The 20,505-nt window shown below is 40.8% G+C and overlaps 1 protein-coding gene across 2 annotated transcripts in view; it reads right to left on the minus strand.

Annotated features, from left to right (window-relative positions):
- Positions 1 to 1,603: 1,603 nt before the first annotated feature.
- CHST10 (carbohydrate sulfotransferase 10) overlaps positions 1,604 to 20,505 on the minus strand; it is a 30,370-nt gene continuing 11,468 nt past the window's right edge. For both annotated transcript variants that reach the window (XM_083174362.1, XM_083174361.1), the window contains 3 exons: positions 5,039 to 5,270; positions 3,764 to 3,869; positions 1,604 to 2,961 (listed from right to left, as the gene is read on the minus strand). In XM_083174362.1, the coding sequence (XP_083030488.1) occupies positions 2,421 to 2,961; positions 3,764 to 3,869; positions 5,039 to 5,270 (879 nt within the window). In that variant the 3' untranslated portion in view covers positions 1,604 to 2,420. The remainder of the gene's footprint in view (positions 2,962 to 3,763; positions 3,870 to 5,038; positions 5,271 to 20,505) is intronic.

Below are 20,505 nucleotides of genomic sequence, written 5' to 3' on the forward strand. Positions count from 1 at the left end.
AACCACTTGTGATTTTTGAGAAGTCCCTACTTCTATCAAGTTGCAGAACAATCCTTTTTGGTTTATTATAATTATTATACATGTGCTTCCAGTCAGAACACCTATATAAAATGAAATAAAACAGACAAATACAGTAATCTTGCAAGGTGGGTAATAATGAAACGTAATATGAGCCATTCCGTTACTGTTGCTTCCCAGAATACTTATGGTACTTTGCTTTTATGTGATGTCCCTTTCCCCCTATCAGCTATTGATTATGGTGACTGGTTATGTCTATTCTATTTAACAATGGTGTACTTTCACAATGCATACTTTACAGTACTATGGGCCTAATTAGGCATGAGAATTAAAAAAACTACAACTCCTCCCACTAACATGCCCAGTTCCTCCGTGCTGTGATTGCAAAACCTTGCAATGGCGTTGCAGAGATTCAAACACTTTGCTGCACAGCAACGCACCGGCAGATTTAGGGTAGCCCCTTGCCTGCACAGCCTACCTGCAGAGGCAGTCGCTGGGCCACCATTTTCCCCATTGCAGCCGCTACATGTGATTTCACACCATCATCCACCCTGCAAATGGTCCAGACGCCTCCGTTGACCAATGACCGCCATTCATATGACCTCCATAAAAAACAGCACTTCGTTACTGCCATACAATACAGCATTTGTGACCATCACATACAGTACCACCCTTCACAACAATAACTCAATATGACTGTGTGCTCCTATACCTATGTGCCCATCATGTATGTTCTTATAAATGTTTCCAATGTTTTATTCTTATTAATTTGAGCCCAGCATCTCATCCTATTCATTTATGCCTAGTGTTTCTGTTTCTATATATGTTGGATTGGTGTATCTGCCCTTTTGCATACATATCTACTGTCCCCAGTCGCAGCCATGAGACAGAACAGCAATGGACTGCATAGCACGTCCATAGTGCAGAAGAGGGGTACCATCACCAAATGTGAGGGACCACCAGAGAGGAGGCCACTCACACTCAGCCATGTTCTCTAGCTTGAATACATGAGACAAGGATAGGGAATAAAATACATATTGCTGCCATTGACAGACCTGATGGGCTCAATTCACTTAAGTATTTTAGAAGTGAGAGTTACCCATATCAGCCAATCAAATTCTACAATAGTTATTTACAGGGGTATCTAGCACTTTTTGGGGAACACTATCTAAATTCCTATTGGTTTATATGGGCAGCATCTCTCACAAAAAAGAAAATCTCACACTTCAGTAAATTTACCCCAATAAATCATCCACTCCCATGCTATGAGAAAAATAAATAACTTGTTATTATAATTACAAAGGAAAAAGGAATCAAGAGATGCCAACGGCCCAAACAGGAACATTTCCATTAAGCCCTTTGGGCAATCCACCCCTGCATTCAAACAGTGGACATGTTATAGAGAAGACAAACTACTTAAATGGATCATTTTCACAAACTGGACCATAGAAATGACAGTAATAAAAAGGGCTTTAAACTACTGATTAAAATAAACCCTGATGAGGGTATTGCACAGCTTCATTGACAAAGTGTCAACAAAAAAGGTTGGAAGAATGGTCTTTGAGAACAATAATTCACAAATAAGCATAGCAGAGCATTCCTTTATTTGTCATTTTACTTGCCCCACACCCATACACTGATAAAACTACAGTAGTTCACGGTCTTGTTTAAAATAAAATAAAAATCAACTGCAAGTATTCAACCGTAGACTCCATTTTTCATGTTGGCCATATTAAGCCTTAAAATGCAGCAGATCTTGGTTTCTTTCAAAAAATACGAGATTATTCCTAGGGGAGATGAATTGCTAGAAGCTGCTTATTCAAAACAAAAATATATGTATGTCAATATTTCAGTAATATCTTTGAACGTAAAGAAACACAAGAAAGAGCTTTGATTGTTTGGAGAAGTCCAAGCTAACAGGATTCAGGGCATTGTGTAATAAATTCATTATAAACCCGGTTAATGACGGAGACCTAGAGAGATAAATATGGGTAAAAGTTACAGAATTTGCTTAATCCCAATAGCTCACATGGTCATTTTAATATTGAATGGCTCTTTAAGAATTCCTAAACAAGAGGGACCAATTAAAACATGGCTGAATAATGCAACGGTGTAAACAAAAGGCAGCAGCTTTGCAATGTTCTATATATACTTCTAATATTTGTAAGATAAACATATTTCATATTCACATTCTCATTTTATTTTAACCCTTCCAGTTATTCCAATTCCAGAAATGTAAAAACACCAACCACCCATGTAGTCAAATACAACAGTGCAAATCTCGGCATTAAAGAAACCCAACAAATGTATGCACCCCCATGTGAACAATCTCAGCACTTCTCTTGTTGCAGTAAGGATATACTGTGGATCTTTGACTTAAACCAACAGTATATAATACAACATTATTGAAATAAAAATGTTGGCTCTTTATATCCAAAAAGCTTGAAGTCTCCTTCAAATCGGTCATAAAGACGTTTGAGATCTCTCTTGGAAACTTTGGAGAAATAATGTTCCACCTTTGACTGGTTGTACTGTGTGATACCCAGAGGTATTGCGGGATAGGACACCAGCCTATCTATGCCGGCTTCTTTTAAGATGTATGGAGCGTCCTCCTCAAGAGTCTCATGATGTCCAATTACATTGTAATTAATTTCACATGGTGCACAAAGTTCTACATAAGTTAGCCAGTGGATTATATGATCCCCAAACTGAAGATCAAGAAATTTATGGTTTGGATCCCCCAAATATCGTACAAAGTCTTGAAACTGCAGTCCTCCCTTGGTTTCTGTGCGGCCTTTTCTATATTTGCGAATAATGGCTGGAGCAATGTCGTGCTTGTACCATGGCTCAAATCGGGGATTATTTACAAACTTATCCTTATAGGCAGAAATAAGCCTCTCAAATGGATCTCGGACAATGAAAAACTTGAAATAAGAATTCAGGCTGAAAATAAGTAAATGAAAAAATATCTATTTTTAGTAAAGAAACACAATCATACAAGCATATTGCACATTGAACAAAGCACGGGTAACTACAGGAAATTCAGTGCTAAGAAGAATACAAGCTAGAATTTCCTCAATCATCATCAAATCTAACCACCATAATGCAATACCTGGGTGTTGTGAAATGTGAGATACGATATGAGAAAATCCAATCTTGTATCAATCTGTATATTGTAAAAGGTGTTAGGCTATGGCCTAATGGACTCTTCAAGCATCCAAGGACTACTGGAGTGTGCAAATTGGTAGGGAAAAAAAGTGTTTGTGCAGACGTCATTGTATAATAACTATTTTGCTATTGGAACTTTCCTTTGGGTGATTAACCAAATTAAAAATAATTAATGTTTTGATGTTTTATATCAGATATTGCATGTACTGTGTTATGTTTAGGACTAGGAGATATTTTTATTGCCACAAAGGCAAAATAACAACATTTATGTACCCTGGACTTACATGTAGATTGTAAAACACCAAAAGCTGGCGATGTTAAGCAGGATTATTATGCATTCTCCAATATTTCACTGAATGTGCAAGTGTCTATATTTATATTCAGTGACTAGTGTAATGCACATGCAGATGTTGGTAGCCGTGACATTTTTTCTGAAAAAAGACTTTGCAATCCTGTCCCATCAACTGTTTCCAAGAAAGGGTTTTAGTACATTATCACATGCTCATAACAAGTGGTAGAAGACACACAAAGACAAGTATCTGCATGCATGCAGTATAATTTAGACGTAAAGCCATACCGCTCATGTATATCTGATAAACTGTATGACGATAGCCGGGGAAGACCATTCTTGTCATGGTCATGGACCACATTTCCTGGGATCTTCTGGATAGAAGGAAATGCCCCTGCAAACAATAATGTCAAATTACTACTGGGTAGCTTGAGATGTTGCTCATAATGTCCCTTTATCACACTGTGCTCTAGATTTTTTTGCGGTAGTAAATAATCTCTTAACCGTCTTTTTTGGTTGATCTATTTTATTAATTCATTTTTCAATCAAAAAAGTATCCAGAACATTTTTAGGAGACAGGCCAGGCTGGTCCAAATGGATCTTTCCTGTATTCACGGTGGGTATTGCCTACCGTTTAAGGAGATTATGTAGATGTAATGGAAAGTTATGACGAATAAAGCATATTTATATGAACAGTACAGTGTTGGTGTTACCTTTTTAGTGAATATTCCTGTTTGTACTGCTACTGTACTTGTGAAAGGAATAGTAAAGTACTGTAATTTAAACCTTGATTCTCCTCCATGCCTTCCATCAGGTAAAAAATGCTCTGCTCCTGGACGTTTTTACTTCATTTATGATTCAAATGATATAGTAAAAGGACAAAGTGACATGCCCAGATAATTAGGGGGGTATTCAATCCTGGGCCACAACTGTCGATCTGGCCCGACAGCCGTGACCCTGGCCCATTTTCGCTGTGCTCGACCAGGCGCGCTTCAATGTCTCGCCTGGCGATCTGCGAAAAGGGGGCGTGTCCGCGTAAATGGAGATGGACTGTCGATATTCAGCCACGATCGTGACAATTCACGGCCGAAATTGACAAAACGCGCCCGACTACTTTTAGTAGCCGGGCCCGTTCTGTCGATCTGCCTCTTCAATGTTTTTGGGAAAGACAGCATTGAATAGGCGGTTATCGATATTTCCCCATCGCAAATAGCGGCCGGGATTGAATACCCGCTTTAATATTTAAATAATCATTTTTTTTAGCTTTTTATTGGTGAAACTAAACAGGTAAAGAGCATTAAAAAAGAACAGACATTTCACGGCAGAAAAATGGCCGATTCCTCCGTGCAGTATGATGTACAAAATTATCATATTGTTATAAGAAGAGGTCATTGTTCCACTAAAAATATTTGCTCTTTTAAAGATTTTTACTTGTTTGGAACTGGCATATTTGTATACATATTTAATCACTGTCTTGAGTTATTTTTGTTATAAATGAATATAGAAGATGCTCTTCTTAAAATGCTAAACTCAAAACGCATCAAGCAAATGTACTTAAATTACCATTTACAACAATGAGAACTTTTTTCCACTGTGTGTTTCCTACTTTGGGTGTTTGACAAAATAAGATCTTGTGCTTGTCGGAGACGAAGATTCGATCTAATACAAACTTTGAGATGATGGAATGTGAGAGGTTACTGAGAGATCCATTGCTACAAACACTTCGGAGCAGTTCTCGTCGCTGTTTGTGGATGAGATCGATGACTGTAATATTTGTCATGGGATCTGCGGTTGTCTGAAATAAATGAAAATATCAGGTTATTAGACCAATTTTAAACGGTTAACTCCACCGAGAACAAAATGATTACTTTATGAAGTTCTTGTGCCTTTTAAGTGAATACACTAAACAGGGAGGTGCAGTGCAGTCAATGGCTGGGGAGGCAATGGCTAGTATCAGAGCCAGATTACACCCCCCCACATCCCCCGTACACACAAATATCCCCTCACACAGATCTCCCCTTAAGACAGATCTCCCATCTGTTTCAAAAAAGGTGCCAGTCCCTGCATAATGCGGAGGTGCCAGCAGGGAAACTCCCTATTAGATTTCTCCTTTTTGTGTTCCCTTTGCATATTCCTTCCCTCCTCAGTGCTGCTGCTGAACTCTGATGTCCTACCTGGCCTGGTGGTCCTCTGATAGTCAGTGGTGTCCATCTGAGGTCAAAGCACACCAATACCGCCCAAACACACCTATCCTGACTACATGTCTCTGCACTGTAATCTTTTGTTTGTTATACTGTATAAAAGAACATTGCAAATACATTGTCAGGTGTATACGAATGATGTCTGTTGTTGATGTTGTTTACAGATATATATATCATGTCAGCCCTACATACAGCCACATTTGTGAGTAAACAACTGCATGATAGGCCATCAGCATTATAGACTGTTCTTCAGTATTCTAGCTGCTTGCCTGGAAAAAAAAGTTCCCCTGCTCCACCCTGCAATTTGTTTTCATATGGAGTAAATGAGTGTGGGACAGTTTCAAAGATTGGGTTATGGGTGTGGGGTGTGAGCTCCATATCCAGAACCTGTCAATGAAAGACGCTGGTTTATGGCTACCTGTTTTTTGGCACAAAGCATTCCAAGTAACTGATATTTATATGTCACACAGGAAGCCTAGACGTCCACAATGAGCACAGGTAACCCTGTGATATTACAATGGTCACTACTTATTGGTTTTCGCCAATGCATGAAAGAATTTTAGAACGGCTTGCATGTTACCTACTGTTAAATTTACATTGACTAAATCAATGTTAGCAGAGACTTGGAACAAGCTACATGGTTAAAATAAAAATAGAATACATTTCTTTAATGAAGTAAATAAAAGCAAAAATCTAAAAATATAACAACCCAGTTAAACAGAAGAAGGGTGACATCTTCCAAATAATAAGAGGAGAGGGGAGTTTGGGAGAGAGAAGGACGAGGGGAGAGGGACCCATTAGATTTGAAACAAAGATCAGAGAGGAAAGTAGAGAGCTGTCACCCAGGTAAAGATTTTTTTTATCTGGACAAAGAGGTGGTGTCAATATTTGAATAGGGGGAGAAAAGAAGAAAAAAGTGGAGTATTATCGCAATAAACTAAATTTAATTTGAACTTCTAGATTGCCAGCACCTAGTGCAGCAGAAATCACACAGAATCTGGCACAGCAGCCATTTTTCAAGTGACTTGTGTATGCTCAGTAGAAAAGTTCCAGGGAACATGGCATCTTCCCAAAGACCTGTGAATGCGCACAATACTCTGGCTCAACTCCACTACCAGAGAGAAGAGGCCTGCACATGGGCCTAGGCAACTTGGCCACACCAATCATCTTTCTCACTCTAAATGTGCGTCTTATTCCCATAATTATAAGTGGGAAAGGCAAAATGACTCTGCTAGATTACATTAACAATGTGACGTGCAACATTTAGTACATCTATGTCTGAACCTGTGTAAAAGTAGCCCCAGTTTTTACTCACTTCAAGTTCCTTTATGCTTCATTAGTTACTTTTTACATGTGCAAAACCTATTTCTGTTTGGTTAATGTCACAGTCTGGGATCTGTAGTACAATATGAGTAGCTTATCGCTGCGTCTGATGCATATAAAATGCACTACTTTAAGAATAGTACAGTAAGCGACTCCTACATCAGTTATGTCATCATTTTGTGACATATGACGTATAGACGCTAGGTGTAGGAGGATGCATCTGTACATATGGTAGGTTGATGGTAAACCCACTGGCCAAAAGCAACACACACATTCAAAATGATCTCTGGGGGTGATTCAGGTTGGTTGGCAAAAGCAAATTTCTTTAATGGACAAAACCATGTGCACTGCAGGTGGGGCAGATGTAACATGTGCAGAGAGAGTTACATTTTGCGGTGAGTTATTTGTTTCTGTGCAGGGTAAATACTAAGTGCTATTTTTACACTGCAGTACAGATATCAGTTTGAAGTACAAGCCCCACCCAAATGTAACTCTCTCTGCACATGTTACATCTGCCCCATCTGCAGTGCACATGGTTTTGCCCATTAGAGAGATTTTGCTTTTGCGAGCCAACCAGAATTAGACCCTCTGTGTGCTGAAGGCCATAGTAATGTGCCATACACACGGTTAAGATTTCTGCTTAATTTCTAAAGTGGCCTACACATGTAATGATTTGCTGAGCATGCTGAGTGATGCTAGTGATTGAAGAGTGGCAGTAATGTGCCAGCGATGTGTGCTGAGTGATCTGTCAGGGCAGAGTTCTCCGTTGAGAACACTGGCCCTGACCGATTAATATCCAGCATGCTGGATATTAATCAACAGGTGATAACGTCGCGTGGGGCCGCACAACACTATGGCTCCTACACATGGAGCAGTGTAGGGGCATTTTCTAAGCGATCTAGTGAATCGCTACACTTGTAGGCCCCATAAGCAATTTGGTAAGCAACTGCAAATCGCCCATGTTTTAGGAAGCTAGCTGAGCAATCTACGTCCAACCTCCTGTAATGCCAACCCATTATTTATTTATTTTTTCTTTTTGCTTAACACAAATCTTCTATACTAAATCATTCAGCACAAATCTCATGCAAATCTCTCAGTGTGTATGGGAGATCTAGACTGTGGGAAATTTCCCACACTAAATTTGCTCAGAACACATCTCTTGCTCAAATCCCTGTGTGTATGCCCCATATCACCTGCAAAGCACTACAAGATTACATGTTATTCTTGGAGAAACAGGTAGATTATCAATATGTAGAGACTGTTCTGTCATGAATGGATGAAAAATATGTGAATATTAGTTACTACGAGTCAAATAAGTGCTGGAAGGAAGGTTATGTTTATCACATTTTGTCGCATTACACCTTACACAGCACTACACACGGAAGTATTTTATCAAGAAAACATCACACAGCTGTGAGTCGGATTTTTCTTGGCGGTTCTTAAATAGGTTGTCATTTGCAGAGGCTAACCATCTGCCAGACAATAAGACCAGATTAAGGCTGATCTTATTTAAGGCAAAAAAAAAAGAAGAGAGAAACATACATGGATAAAAGCATAACATATTGCTGAGCTTATAAAGATCTGCTGCGGGTGGAAACCTCTTATAGATTCCACATATTATTCTTAACAATTACACTAGCTGCTCAAAGGCAAAGAAACCCCACTCACAGCATCTCAGTCAGGTGGTAAGCCCATTTAAGCATTATTCTGCTAATATATGGATGTGGGCAGTGCTATTTTTCAGCAGGCTTCAGCAGGAACTGAGGCCCTTATTCTAGTTCACTCTTTCTGACAAAATCCTTCTTAGATGGACAAAACCACGTGTACTGCATGTGGGGCAGGTGTTACTTGTGCAGAGATAATTCGATTTGGGTGGGGTTTTACTTCAAAGTGAGATCTATATTGCAGTGTAAAAATAAAGCCGCCAGTATTTACCCTGCACAGAAACAAAATGACTCACCCAAATCTAATTCTCTCTGCACATTTTAAATCTGCCCCCCTTGCAGTGCACATGGTTTTGTCCATCGAAGAAGGATTTTGTCAGAAAGAGTTAACTAGAATAAGGGCCTCAGTTCCTGCTGGAGCCTGCTGAAAAATAGCACTGGATGTGGGTGCTCTCATGTAACTCAATTCATAATTTATATCATACTATAAAGACCCCTGCATTATACAGTAGGTGTAGAGGACACCACCTTCCAACCTCTTCGCTGTGTTGATGTAATGAGACATTCACTCTTTATGATGCCCTTCCCTAGATCAACAATGGGTGTAAATAACACGTAACTAAACTAGCCACATCCTACAACTTTGGAAAATACCTGTTTGCCCAAATCTATTAATCTGTGTAGAACTTGTTAAATGAAACCACAAACTGTCTTAGCCCAAAGTGAAGCAACACAGAAGAACAAGTTCTTCTAAACAGCTAAATAAATATTAAAAGGGGAACTAACATGCTGGAAATATTTAACTCAACTTTTTTCTTTCTCAGAATAATTTAGTGGAAGTCTGCGTAATGCATGAATTATAGTGGATAATTGAAAACAATCATTAGAAAAAGAATATAAAATATATCATACTCCAAGGACAAAGATAAACTTAATACGATTTCAACAGGGACAAGACATCTGGTGATACAGGAACCTGTATGGTGTTAAATGAATCCAGGATGGAAAACTGAATAACACGAAAAAAAATGAAATGACATTAAAATGTGGGAGTAACGGAGAGCAGTATTTCTGCATTATACCAAGCAATGAGTTTTACTGCGGCACGTAGACTGTCCTTAAGCTGAATAGAAAGGGTATGAATATAGGGAAGCCAGGAAAAAAAAAAACTTCTTGACTTATTTGTTAAGGGACAATTATCAAAGCTTATTTTAATTTAGGATAGAAATGTCATTCATGCAGGTGTCCAGACTTTAGGCCTACAGAAAGTCGGTCCACCGCTATAGGCCGTCGTGGTCTACTTTATAATGGTCAACATGAGTTTGTTACTGTTGACCTAATGCATCAAACCCATGCACAGTGTGAGGAATAGGCTTTTCGTATTCAGTAACATGGATGCCCGACACTCAAAGGCAGATTATAAGTACAAAGATGCAGATGCAAAGAAAAATCAACTGCGGATGCGTCCAACTTAGAATCAGCCAAAATATGTTCAATTTCTAAGTACCATAAATGCAAACATGTATTTGTTGCTATAGAATGGAGCACTCACACACATTGACAATTTGGCTCAGAATATGTATTAGTTTTCTAACCGTTGCTTTATCCTCAGATATTTATTTCACATGATGTGAGCCCTCTGCACAGTTCACCAGGGATAATGCTCCTAATACCAGCATGCCTTTTAAGTGAACATGTTGTTTCATTTGATTGTTTGTGTGACCTAGCAGCCTATGTGCATCACCACAGTCCACCAAAATGAAGGTCTCCTAACCACATGTGGACTCTACAGTTCATTTTACTTACCCAACAGCCCAGGGCTCCATCTCTGCTATACCCTTCCTCCAACCTCAGGATAACCAGCTAATTTAGCAAGCCCACAGCATGGAGCAGGGAACAACTGAGGGAGAAGAAAGACCAAGAGAGGCCAAGTGTGTATAGAACCGATATCACAGAAACTAACCCCCAGCCAGGTGCCCTCGATGGTGTCAACAAAAATAATTTACAAGGTAATACCATACATCCTTTTTTCCTTCTTCCTTGACATAGAAAGGGCAAGCTTCTGTAAGAACCATTCAACCAAAATAAGTGGAAAATTGTTTTTATTATTTGTAATAGTGATAATTTTAAAATATAACTTTTAATATTCTAACTTGTATAATATAAGTAAAAATTCACACAATTTGACAAAAAAGTTTAAAATATGCACTGTAGCTCACACATCCTGGCTCAAGGTAGATATTTCTTACATGAGCAAGAAAGAGAGAAATCTCTTCTTTTCAACACCAAATATTGTGTAAGTCAGGACTGAGAGCCCATAAATATGTCAACCACTGGGTTAATTTTTATAGAAAAAATACATGCAGAAAACATAGATCGCTCAATGTACAGTATCTGGATAGTGCTAATTGGTGCCAAATAGGTTTTCAATTTATCAACTGTTATAAATTGACGAGTGTTGCAGTCACCAGAGAGAGAGAAAAGGGAAGTAGATAAGAAAGAGACTAAAGGTCGATGTCTGAATGGTGGTGTATATTACTACCAGAAAGAGATAAAGTTAGTATGTCGGTGTCTATACCTCACCCAAATTTCTTATGTATCCACCATCATACATTTAGAGGATCGTGGTCAAAAGAGTTGGGGAGAGCCTCCGCAATTGAAAGGATAGATTTAGAGTTTGGCCACAGTACCTTCTGCTGCTCATTCAGTCGAGCCGTGCACTCACTGTTACTATTGTGGTATTGCAATGCAGATACACGGGCGATTTCACGAGTGAGAGAGGATTAGTTATCAGAAATATGTACAAAGGAGAAGATAAACTATGGAATTTTTAGATTGCAGGTGTCTATGGCCCTTATTCTGATCGGTGCGGCCGGAGCCGATTATGCGGCCAGGACTGTGCGTGCGAAACCCCGCCTTCCATACGGATCGCAAACTCCATCCGTATGCGGTAAGAAGCTGGCCGAACGGACCGCACGTGTATTTTTCACGGAATACGCCTCCTCCATCTAAGGGAACCTCCCCCATCATTCGATGGTCGCAGACCATCGAATGCAGGACCCGTGTGCTCCACCAGCACCCGCAACCTCAGACCACACGGACATTTTTCCTTGCAAAAGCAGGGATCTGGGCGGGCAGCTGACATCCGGCGATGTCATATGTCTGCCCCCTACACGTGTGTCACGGCCGCATTACCATACGTACGCCCAGCGTTTTCATGGGTGTATGCATATGGGCGTATGCATATGGTAATGAGCCCAAATAGCCCTTCACGCCCCTCTCCACCCCCTGTTCGGAGTGTTCACATATCATGCGGGATTTGGCCGTACGACCCGCTCGCACATGCGCAGAGACGCCTCTGCACATGCGCAGACACAAAACATCGGCGGGCCGAACGCACGCGGATATATCCGCACCGATCAGAATAAGGGCCTATATCTCACCCAATTTCTACTTTCCTACCATCATAATTTAGAGGATGGTGGATGAGAGAATCGGGTAGAGACTCCGTTAATGAAAAGAGTTAATAGAATGGCCAAAGTACCTTCTGCTGCTCGTTTGGACAGGCTATGTAGTCACTGTTACCTCTATGGGTATTGCAGTAGAATAACACAGCTGATCTTAGGAGTGAGAGAGGATTAGGTTGCCCTTAATTAGGGTCTTATAGAGACAGATATGACTAAAGTAGAGCAAGAAGCAGTAAGTTTAAGAAAGGTAAGCAATTTCTCTCTAGATAATGGTGCTGGTAACGTTTTACAGCTAACAATTGAAAAATCAAAAATAGACACGGAGTCAATTTGCAAGCTGCTATCTATATAGGTGTCTTAAATAAATAAGAGCAGAAACCCCCAGAAAAGGTCACTGGTACGCTGTGTGCTGGGTATATTCTGGCTGTTAGTTTAAACTGAATTAGTCACTCAAAAATGGGTATAACAGGGCTCCCAGATACCGTGTTTCCCCGATAATAAGACACTGTCTTATTTTTTTTTTTACTCAAAAAAGACCATAGGTCTTATTTTCGGGGGAGGGCTTATTTTAATAGACCCACTGCGCCTTTAAAAAAATGCCCCACTGCGCCTTTAAAAAAATGCCCCAGTCCACAATTCCCATCCCAGCCATCCATATTGTACCTTACATGCCCCCACCTGTTTGTGTAACGGATTGTTGGACCAGCCGACGCTGTGTGTGCTGAGCGGCGTTGAGCTGAGCGGTGATGTGCGCGGCGTGACGTCACGCCGCGCCTACCGCAATGCATCCCTGGGAACGGGAGCTGCGGTGTTGCAGGCGAGGTGAGCGGGCGTGAGAGGAGGTGATCGGAGGGCAGCGGAGGGCAGCGGAGGTCAGCGGGGCTGAGCGGGGGCTACAGTTACAAAAAAAAAATACATGGGAAATTTGATAGGGCTTAATTTCGGGGGAGGGCTTATTTTGGACCAGCGTCCAAAATCTGGGGTAGGGCTTATTATCGGGGTAGGTCTAATTATCACTGGACCGTGGCTATATCATAGGAGTCACAATATTTGTCCAGAAAACGTAGGATTTAAAAGCGCTATTATGCTATAACACAGTCGCAGCGTCAGTGTATACACTGCTTGTCCCGCGACTATGATGTGCAGAGTGCTCACCGAACACACAGTGAATTCCTATCACGCTATAGACAATTGCAGAGATGGAAACAGTATATCATTAGTTAGCAATGGTGTGTACATCAAGCCACATCCCATAATGTACATAAAGCGACCACTATTTAATTCCTTAGTATAACTGTCACCAGGACATTGCAAGAGCTGTTGATCACATAAATTTTTACCATAAGTGTAACAATATTATCCGAAAACAGGCCACTGGACCGTGGCTACAATATTCGGATCACAGAGAAAAACTGGGCTCAGTGCTTAATACGCTGATGCGCTGTATGCTGCGAATATTCTGGCTGTTAATATTACACTGAATTAATCACTCAAAAATGGGTGTAACAGGGCTTCCAGATATGCCACTGGATCGTGGTTATGTCATGGAAGTCACAATATTTATCCAGAAAAAACAGGGTTCAGAAGCGCTATCATGCTAAAACACAAATGCAGAGTCAGTGTCGGCACTGCTTCTGCTGCGGCCACAATGTACAGTTTGCTCTCACAGAAAATTGTTATCACGTTATAGAACTTTTGCAGAGTCAGTGTGCCCGCTGCTTGTGCTGTGTACGGTGTACACAGTGGTCACCGCACAGACAGTGATTTGCTATTAAATCGGAAAGGCAGATTTATAGCGCAGACCGCTGGACCGCGGTCACAATGTACAAGACAGCTGCCTCACAGTAAATAGAGGTCGGTATAGTTACGCTTAGGTCCCAGGTGACAGTGGTTGTTCTGAGTCCTGTAGGAGTTTAGCTGGTCAGTGCCTAGGTACGTAGGAAAAAGCGTTTCGCCCCTCCCACGGGGCTTGTTCACATCCTGTCTGGGTGGCTGTGGCACCGGCTATTTGACTGTATCCACAGCCAGAATAATTAAGTGCCATAATTGACAAATTAGGGCCGATCGTCCACAGCAGATAAATAAGGGTTAAGAATATTAATTATTCTCAAAATCTGCAACAAGTCAAGTCGCAGAATGATGGTTATATGGTAACAACTTGAAAAATATACCTTTAATAATTTATTTAGAGTTACATGCAGATAATTTGTAATGAATCAATTATTGTGTCTAAAGTTTGCTCCTCAAAGCATCCAGTATGGTTTAAAGAAAATCATAAGAAAAAGATTTTTCACGAATGAATTTAACATTTACTCACAATTGGAGAATATAGTGTTATTAATCTATCAATTTTTATCAAGATTAACAATTTAACTAGATGTACGTTAATATTAAACAAAATTACAGAAAAACTACAAAAATAAGAAGGGCAGAAAATGGGAAAGATTTTTATATACTTTTTATATTTAATGTTTAATAATTTTACAATAGAAAGAAGTTATATTCTGGTGACATAAATAAGTGAAGAGTTAGGACATATATATATATATTTACACCATTGAAGAGCTGTACAATAATGAGATGGTATAATGAAAAGACTTAGAAAAAAGTCTCAGAATTTTTTTTTAAGAAAAAACGGGGACAATTTTGAAAAAATCCTGGCATCATATTAGTAATAAAATGAGAGGGTAAACGGAAAGGGTAAGGGACCCAAGGGAAATTGAGAGAGTCAGAGGAAAGAGAATTAGGGGAGGATTTTGGAGAGTGAACAGAAAAATGGAGAGAGAGACGATTCCTTTTTGTGAGTCTAGAAGAGGGTCAACTGCTTGTGGGTTTGGATGTCAAATCACTATACACTAGCATTGATCATGCCAGGGGCCTTAATGCTATAAAATACTTCCTCGACATGGAAGATTTTGGACCATTCCAAGATTTTCTTTTGGAACTTCTGTCTTTTGTTCTCAATTTCAACTTCTTTACCTTTGATGATAGATTCTTCTTGCAAACGAGGGGGACTGCTATGGGGGCAGCATGTGCCCCGACTTACGCCAACCTATACCTAGGTTGGTGGGAAAAAGAAATGGTATTCTCAGAGGAGTAGGCGACGTCACGCCTCGCACATCACGCCGCACACATCACCGCTCAGCTCAACGCCGCTCAGCACACACATCGTCGGCTGGTCCAACAATCCGTTACACAAACAGGTGGGGGCATGTAAGGTACAATATGGATGACTGGGATGGGAATTGTGGACTGGGGCATTTTTTTAAAGGCGCAGTGGGGCATTTTTTTAAAGGCGCAGTGGGTCTATTAAAATAAGCCCTCCCCCGAAAATAAGACCTATGGTCTTTTTTGAGTAAAAAAAAAAAAATAAGACAGTGTCTTATTATCGGGGAAACACGGTATCTGGGAGCCCTGTTATACCCATTTTTGAGTGACTAATTCAGTTTAAACTAACAGCCAGAATATACCCAGCACACAGCGTACCAGTGACCTTTTCTGGGGGTTTCTGCTCTTATTTATTTAAGACACCTATATAGATAGCAGCTTGCACATTGACTCCGTGTCTATTTTTGATTTTTCAATTGTTAGCTGTAAAACGTTACCAGCACCATTATCTAGAGAGAAATTGCTTACCTTTCTTAAACTTACTGCTTCTTGCACTACTTTAGTCATATCGGTCTCTATAAGACCCTAATTAAGGGCAACCTAATCCTCTCTCACTCCTAAAATCAGCTGTGTTATTCTACTGCAATACCCATAGAGGTAACAGTGACTACATAGCCTGTCCAAACGAGCAGCAGAAGGTACTTTGGCCATTCTATTAACTCTTTTCATTAACGGAGTCTCTCCCCGATTCTCTCATCCACCATCCTCTAAATTATGATGGTAGGAAAGTAGAAATTGGGTGAGATATAGGCCCTTATTCTGATCGGTGCGGATATATCCGCGTGCGTTCGGCCCGCCGATGTTTTGTGTCTGCGCATGTGCGAGCGGGTCGTACGGCCAAATCCCGCATGATATGTGAACACTCCGAACAGGGGGTGGAGAGGGGCGTGAAGGGCTATTTGGGCTCATTACCATATGCATACGCCCCGCGTTTCATGGGAGTTCCCATGAAAACGCTGGGCGTACGTATGGTAATGCGGCCGTGACACACGTGTAGGGGGCGGACATATGACATCGCCGGATGTCAGCTGCCCGCCCAGATCCCTGCTTTTGCACAGAAAAATGTCCATGTGGTCTGAGGTTGCGGGTGCTGGTGGAGCACACGGGTCCTGCATTCGATGGTCTGCGACCATCGAATGATGGGGGAGGTTCCCTTAGATGGAGGAGGCGTATTCCGTGAAAAATACACGTGCGGTCCGTTCGGCCAGCTTCTTACCGCATACGGACGGAGTTGGCGATCCGTATGGAAGGCGGGGTTTCGCACGCACGGTCCTGGCCGCATAATCGGCTCCGGCCGCACCGATCAGAATAAGGGCCATAGACACCTGCAATCTAAAAATTCCATAGTTTATCTTCTCCTTTGTACATATTTCTGATAACTAATCCTCTCTCACTCGTGAAATCGCCCGTGTATCTGCACTGCAATACCACAATAGTAACAGTGAGTGCACGGCTCGACTGAATGAGCAGCAGAAGGTACTGTGGACAAACTCTAAATCTATCCTTTCAATTGCGGAGGCTCTCCCCAACTCTTTTGACCACGATCCTCTAAATGTATGATGGTGGATACATAAGAAATTTGGGTGAGGTATAGACACCGACATACTAACTTTATCTATTTCTGGTAGTAATATACACCACCATTCAGACATCGACCTTTAGTCTCTTTCTTATCTACTTCCCTTTTCTCTCTCTCTGGTGACTGCAACACTCGTCAATTTATAACAGTTGATAAATTGAAAACCTATTTGGCACCAATTAGCACTATCCAGATACTGTACATTGAGCGATCTATGTTTTCTGCATGTATTTTTCCTATAAAAATTAACCCAGTGGTTGACATATTTATGGGCTCTCAGTCCTGACTTACACAATATTTGGTGTTGAAAAGAAGAGATTTCTCTCTTTCTTGCTCATGTAAGAAATATCTACCTTGAGCCAGGATGTGTGAGCTACAGTGCATATTTTAAACTTTTTTGTCAAATTGTGTGAATTACCACTTATATTATACAAGTTAGAATATTAAAAGTTATATTTTAAAATTATCACTATTACAAATAATAAAAACAATTTTCCACATATTTTGGTAGTCCACAGGTATCTATATTTGCATATATGAATATGCTAACTTATTTCCAAGAGTGCCCCCAAAAAGAGTCTTCTTTTTCTCCATGTTATTGAACATATTTGCCTCTGACTCTGGGGTGCACCTCCAACCTATAAAGTGAAGGGGAAAGATATCCCTTTCAAAATTATAACAGGATTTGGACCTTTATAAAATTATCAACTCCACTTAATAAAGTTGTGAGATATCATGTCTGCATAGTGGAGTACCCAGTGCGGGATCCAACCAAAAAAACTTTTCTTAGAACCTTTCAACCAAAAGGCACATCGGCGGAAGGTAAAGGCATCAAGGACATATAAAAGGATGAAAGTATCGGAAGAGAACCACATGGCAGCTTAACAAAACGGTTTCACAGAATCCATACATTGAGCTGCCCACAAGGCTTCCACTGGCTGGGTGGAATGAGCAGTCACCACAGCAGACGCAGGAAGTTCTGTAGCAGAGTATGTATAGTGGATACTCAAGCAGAGCCACCTGGCCAAAGGCTTGTGAAAATCATACAGGGCAACCAGAGAATCAATCCTGTAAAAATCTTTGGTCCTGTCCACATAAATCCAGAGTCCACATAAATCACTTAATAGAGAGCGGCTTCCTCCGATGAAGAGTCATGATCACTGACATTGTACCACAATCTCCTGATTGATGTGGACTGACACAAAAGCCTGGATAGGTAACCTAAGTCAGATCCTAGAACAGCCAGACCCAAATGTGAGATCAGAAAGCGGGAATGACAAATAAGCAGATTTTGGCTAACCTTCTAGGAGATTTTGATTATCTAGTCAAAATCTCCTGTTAAAAGTTGTCCGTGTGTACACCCCTTTAGGGGTTGAAACGTGTTGGTGGAAAGCAAAGGTCACTTTTATATATTTAAACTAACATTTGGATTTGGTTCTTCAGCCCGCTGATCTTATCATTGGGAGCCTTTGGATTTGGTGGACATTCACTGGCTTAAGACTGTCTACCTACTTGCCATAGCATCGGCCTTGCAGAGTACCTTGTTTTTTCTCCTGCTTAGTCAATATTGTCTAGCAGAAATTGCTTAGCATAGATTGACTGTGCAGGCAAGGCAATTTTGACTAGATCATAGACTATCATTGCTTATATAGTTGAAGTAATTTGAACGGCCTCTCCCTGAGTTTTTCTATACATGATGAGTGCAATAGAAGTGGAAGAGAGGAATATTTGAGAGCATTGTCCTCAGTAAAGATTAATTGTTCCTCCTGTGAAGGGACAATTCAGTGAACATTAAGCTGTTAAAATTAGCATATTGGGCCTAATTCAGCATGATAGATATTTCACAATCCATTCAATCATTGAATGACTGGGCTTGTGCAGTGTTCGCATTGCGCATGCTTGGTCGCAATTTGCAAATAAATATCCATACGTACAGTATATTAGTAGCAAAGCAGTCACATTTTAATGGACAGGAAGCCGTCAATTAAGGGCAGAAAATGGTATTTTCTTGGTGTGTTTTTGAAAACACAGGCGTGCCCAGGCAGTTTTTGGTTGGGTCTCTGACTTCCAGCCTGGTACTTTATCAGATAAGTGGAAACTTTAGACTTACTGAGAAGTAAAATCTGTTTAGATAGTTATTTTTTTGCAAATGGATCTGCAAATGCATTGCTATTTATGATGCATTCCCAATTTTGCAAGTGGTGGTTAATCTTACCTCTAGTGGCGACTTTTTGGGACTCTGAGCATAAAGTTTGTAGATTTTAACCATCCAAAGGGATCTGAAATAGTTTATTTTACTGAGACCCAATACAGAACTCAACTAGATAAGGCATAGAGCTGTGTCACCTGAGATAATGCATCTAGCTGCACAATCTTTGTCAGTCATCTGCAGGAAAGGAGCAGACAGCTACACCAATGCTGACAAAGTAAAACATCACATCTACAGTGGCACTATGGCAGACGGGTTTAAGTAAGGATGCTGGTAATCTGAGCCACAAGTGGAGATACACCAGCAGGGGGAGCTGGTCCGGAAGCTGCAAGCTGGTTAACTAACTGCATATTACCTGTCGGTTCCTGACTCATAGTAGATAAGGAATCTAATTTAGCATAGCTGTAAAACACCAGGCACAGAGGCCTGTGATAGGCATTTCTCTGCCCTTGGGGAATGCAGCCTGAGGAGAAAGTACTGGCAGTACAGGTTCAACGGCTATATAACACAACAGCACCCACCTCCCAGAGTGCTAAATTGTTAGAAGACATGTAGCAAACCAAGGGCCTGATTTAGACCCCATCGCTGCTCTCTGAAAATCTGTTGAGCAATCACTTAGGCGTCAGCACTTAAACTACTGTCTTGCTGTGACCACAGTTTAAGTTGCGATGGGAGAGAGGACCTGACGGTGGCAGCAGTGCACTGTTTTGTGGGAGCGGTCCGGATGGCGTGTCTGGACCGCTCTGGAGGAAATAGGTAACATCACGGGTACATTGTGGGTGGGACACTTTATTTGGGTGATCATATTGAGATGAAAACAAAACCAGAACAGGAAATGTTTTATAAGCTTGGAATGTTATCACCTGCTCTGATATCGCAATGACAGGAGCTCCTCTGCTCTCTGACAGATGTCCCTAACAGACAGCCACTCTAGACAGTAAAGTGGCTGAAATAACAGAAGTAGTGAAACCAGTTTGTCTTGTACTTGCTTTCAGCAACATTTTACCTGGTCAGGTATAGCTCAGATAGTGTCTAGTCTGAAAATCAATAGGACGATACCAAAGTTAGACGTGCATTAGTTCGTTTGATAGAGAAAAAGGCTTTACCCCAAACAAACATGAAAAGCTTGTGTCAACCTTTCATGGGTTGACATTTTCCATGTGAACATTTACTTATGTTCACATGGAAAATGTCAACCCATGAAATGTCAACACAAGTTGTTCAAGTTTGTTTAGTGTTAATGTCGGCACCTGAGCATGTGGAGCCCCAATTAGTATAGCACATTTGTTCGCCATGTTACGTCCTACTTCACCATTCCCAATTGGAGTGCACCTGGATGGTAAACCATGAAGAACTCAAATAACAAGGAAAAATATGTGAAAATGTTACTTGTGTCGCAATGTCTAACTAATGCATGTA

The sequence above is a fragment of the Crinia signifera genome, chromosome 2 (genome assembly GCF_055691185.1).
Source record: "Crinia signifera chromosome 2, ASM5569118v1, whole genome shotgun sequence".
In the NCBI taxonomy this organism is placed as follows: Eukaryota; Metazoa; Chordata; class Amphibia; order Anura; family Myobatrachidae; genus Crinia; species Crinia signifera.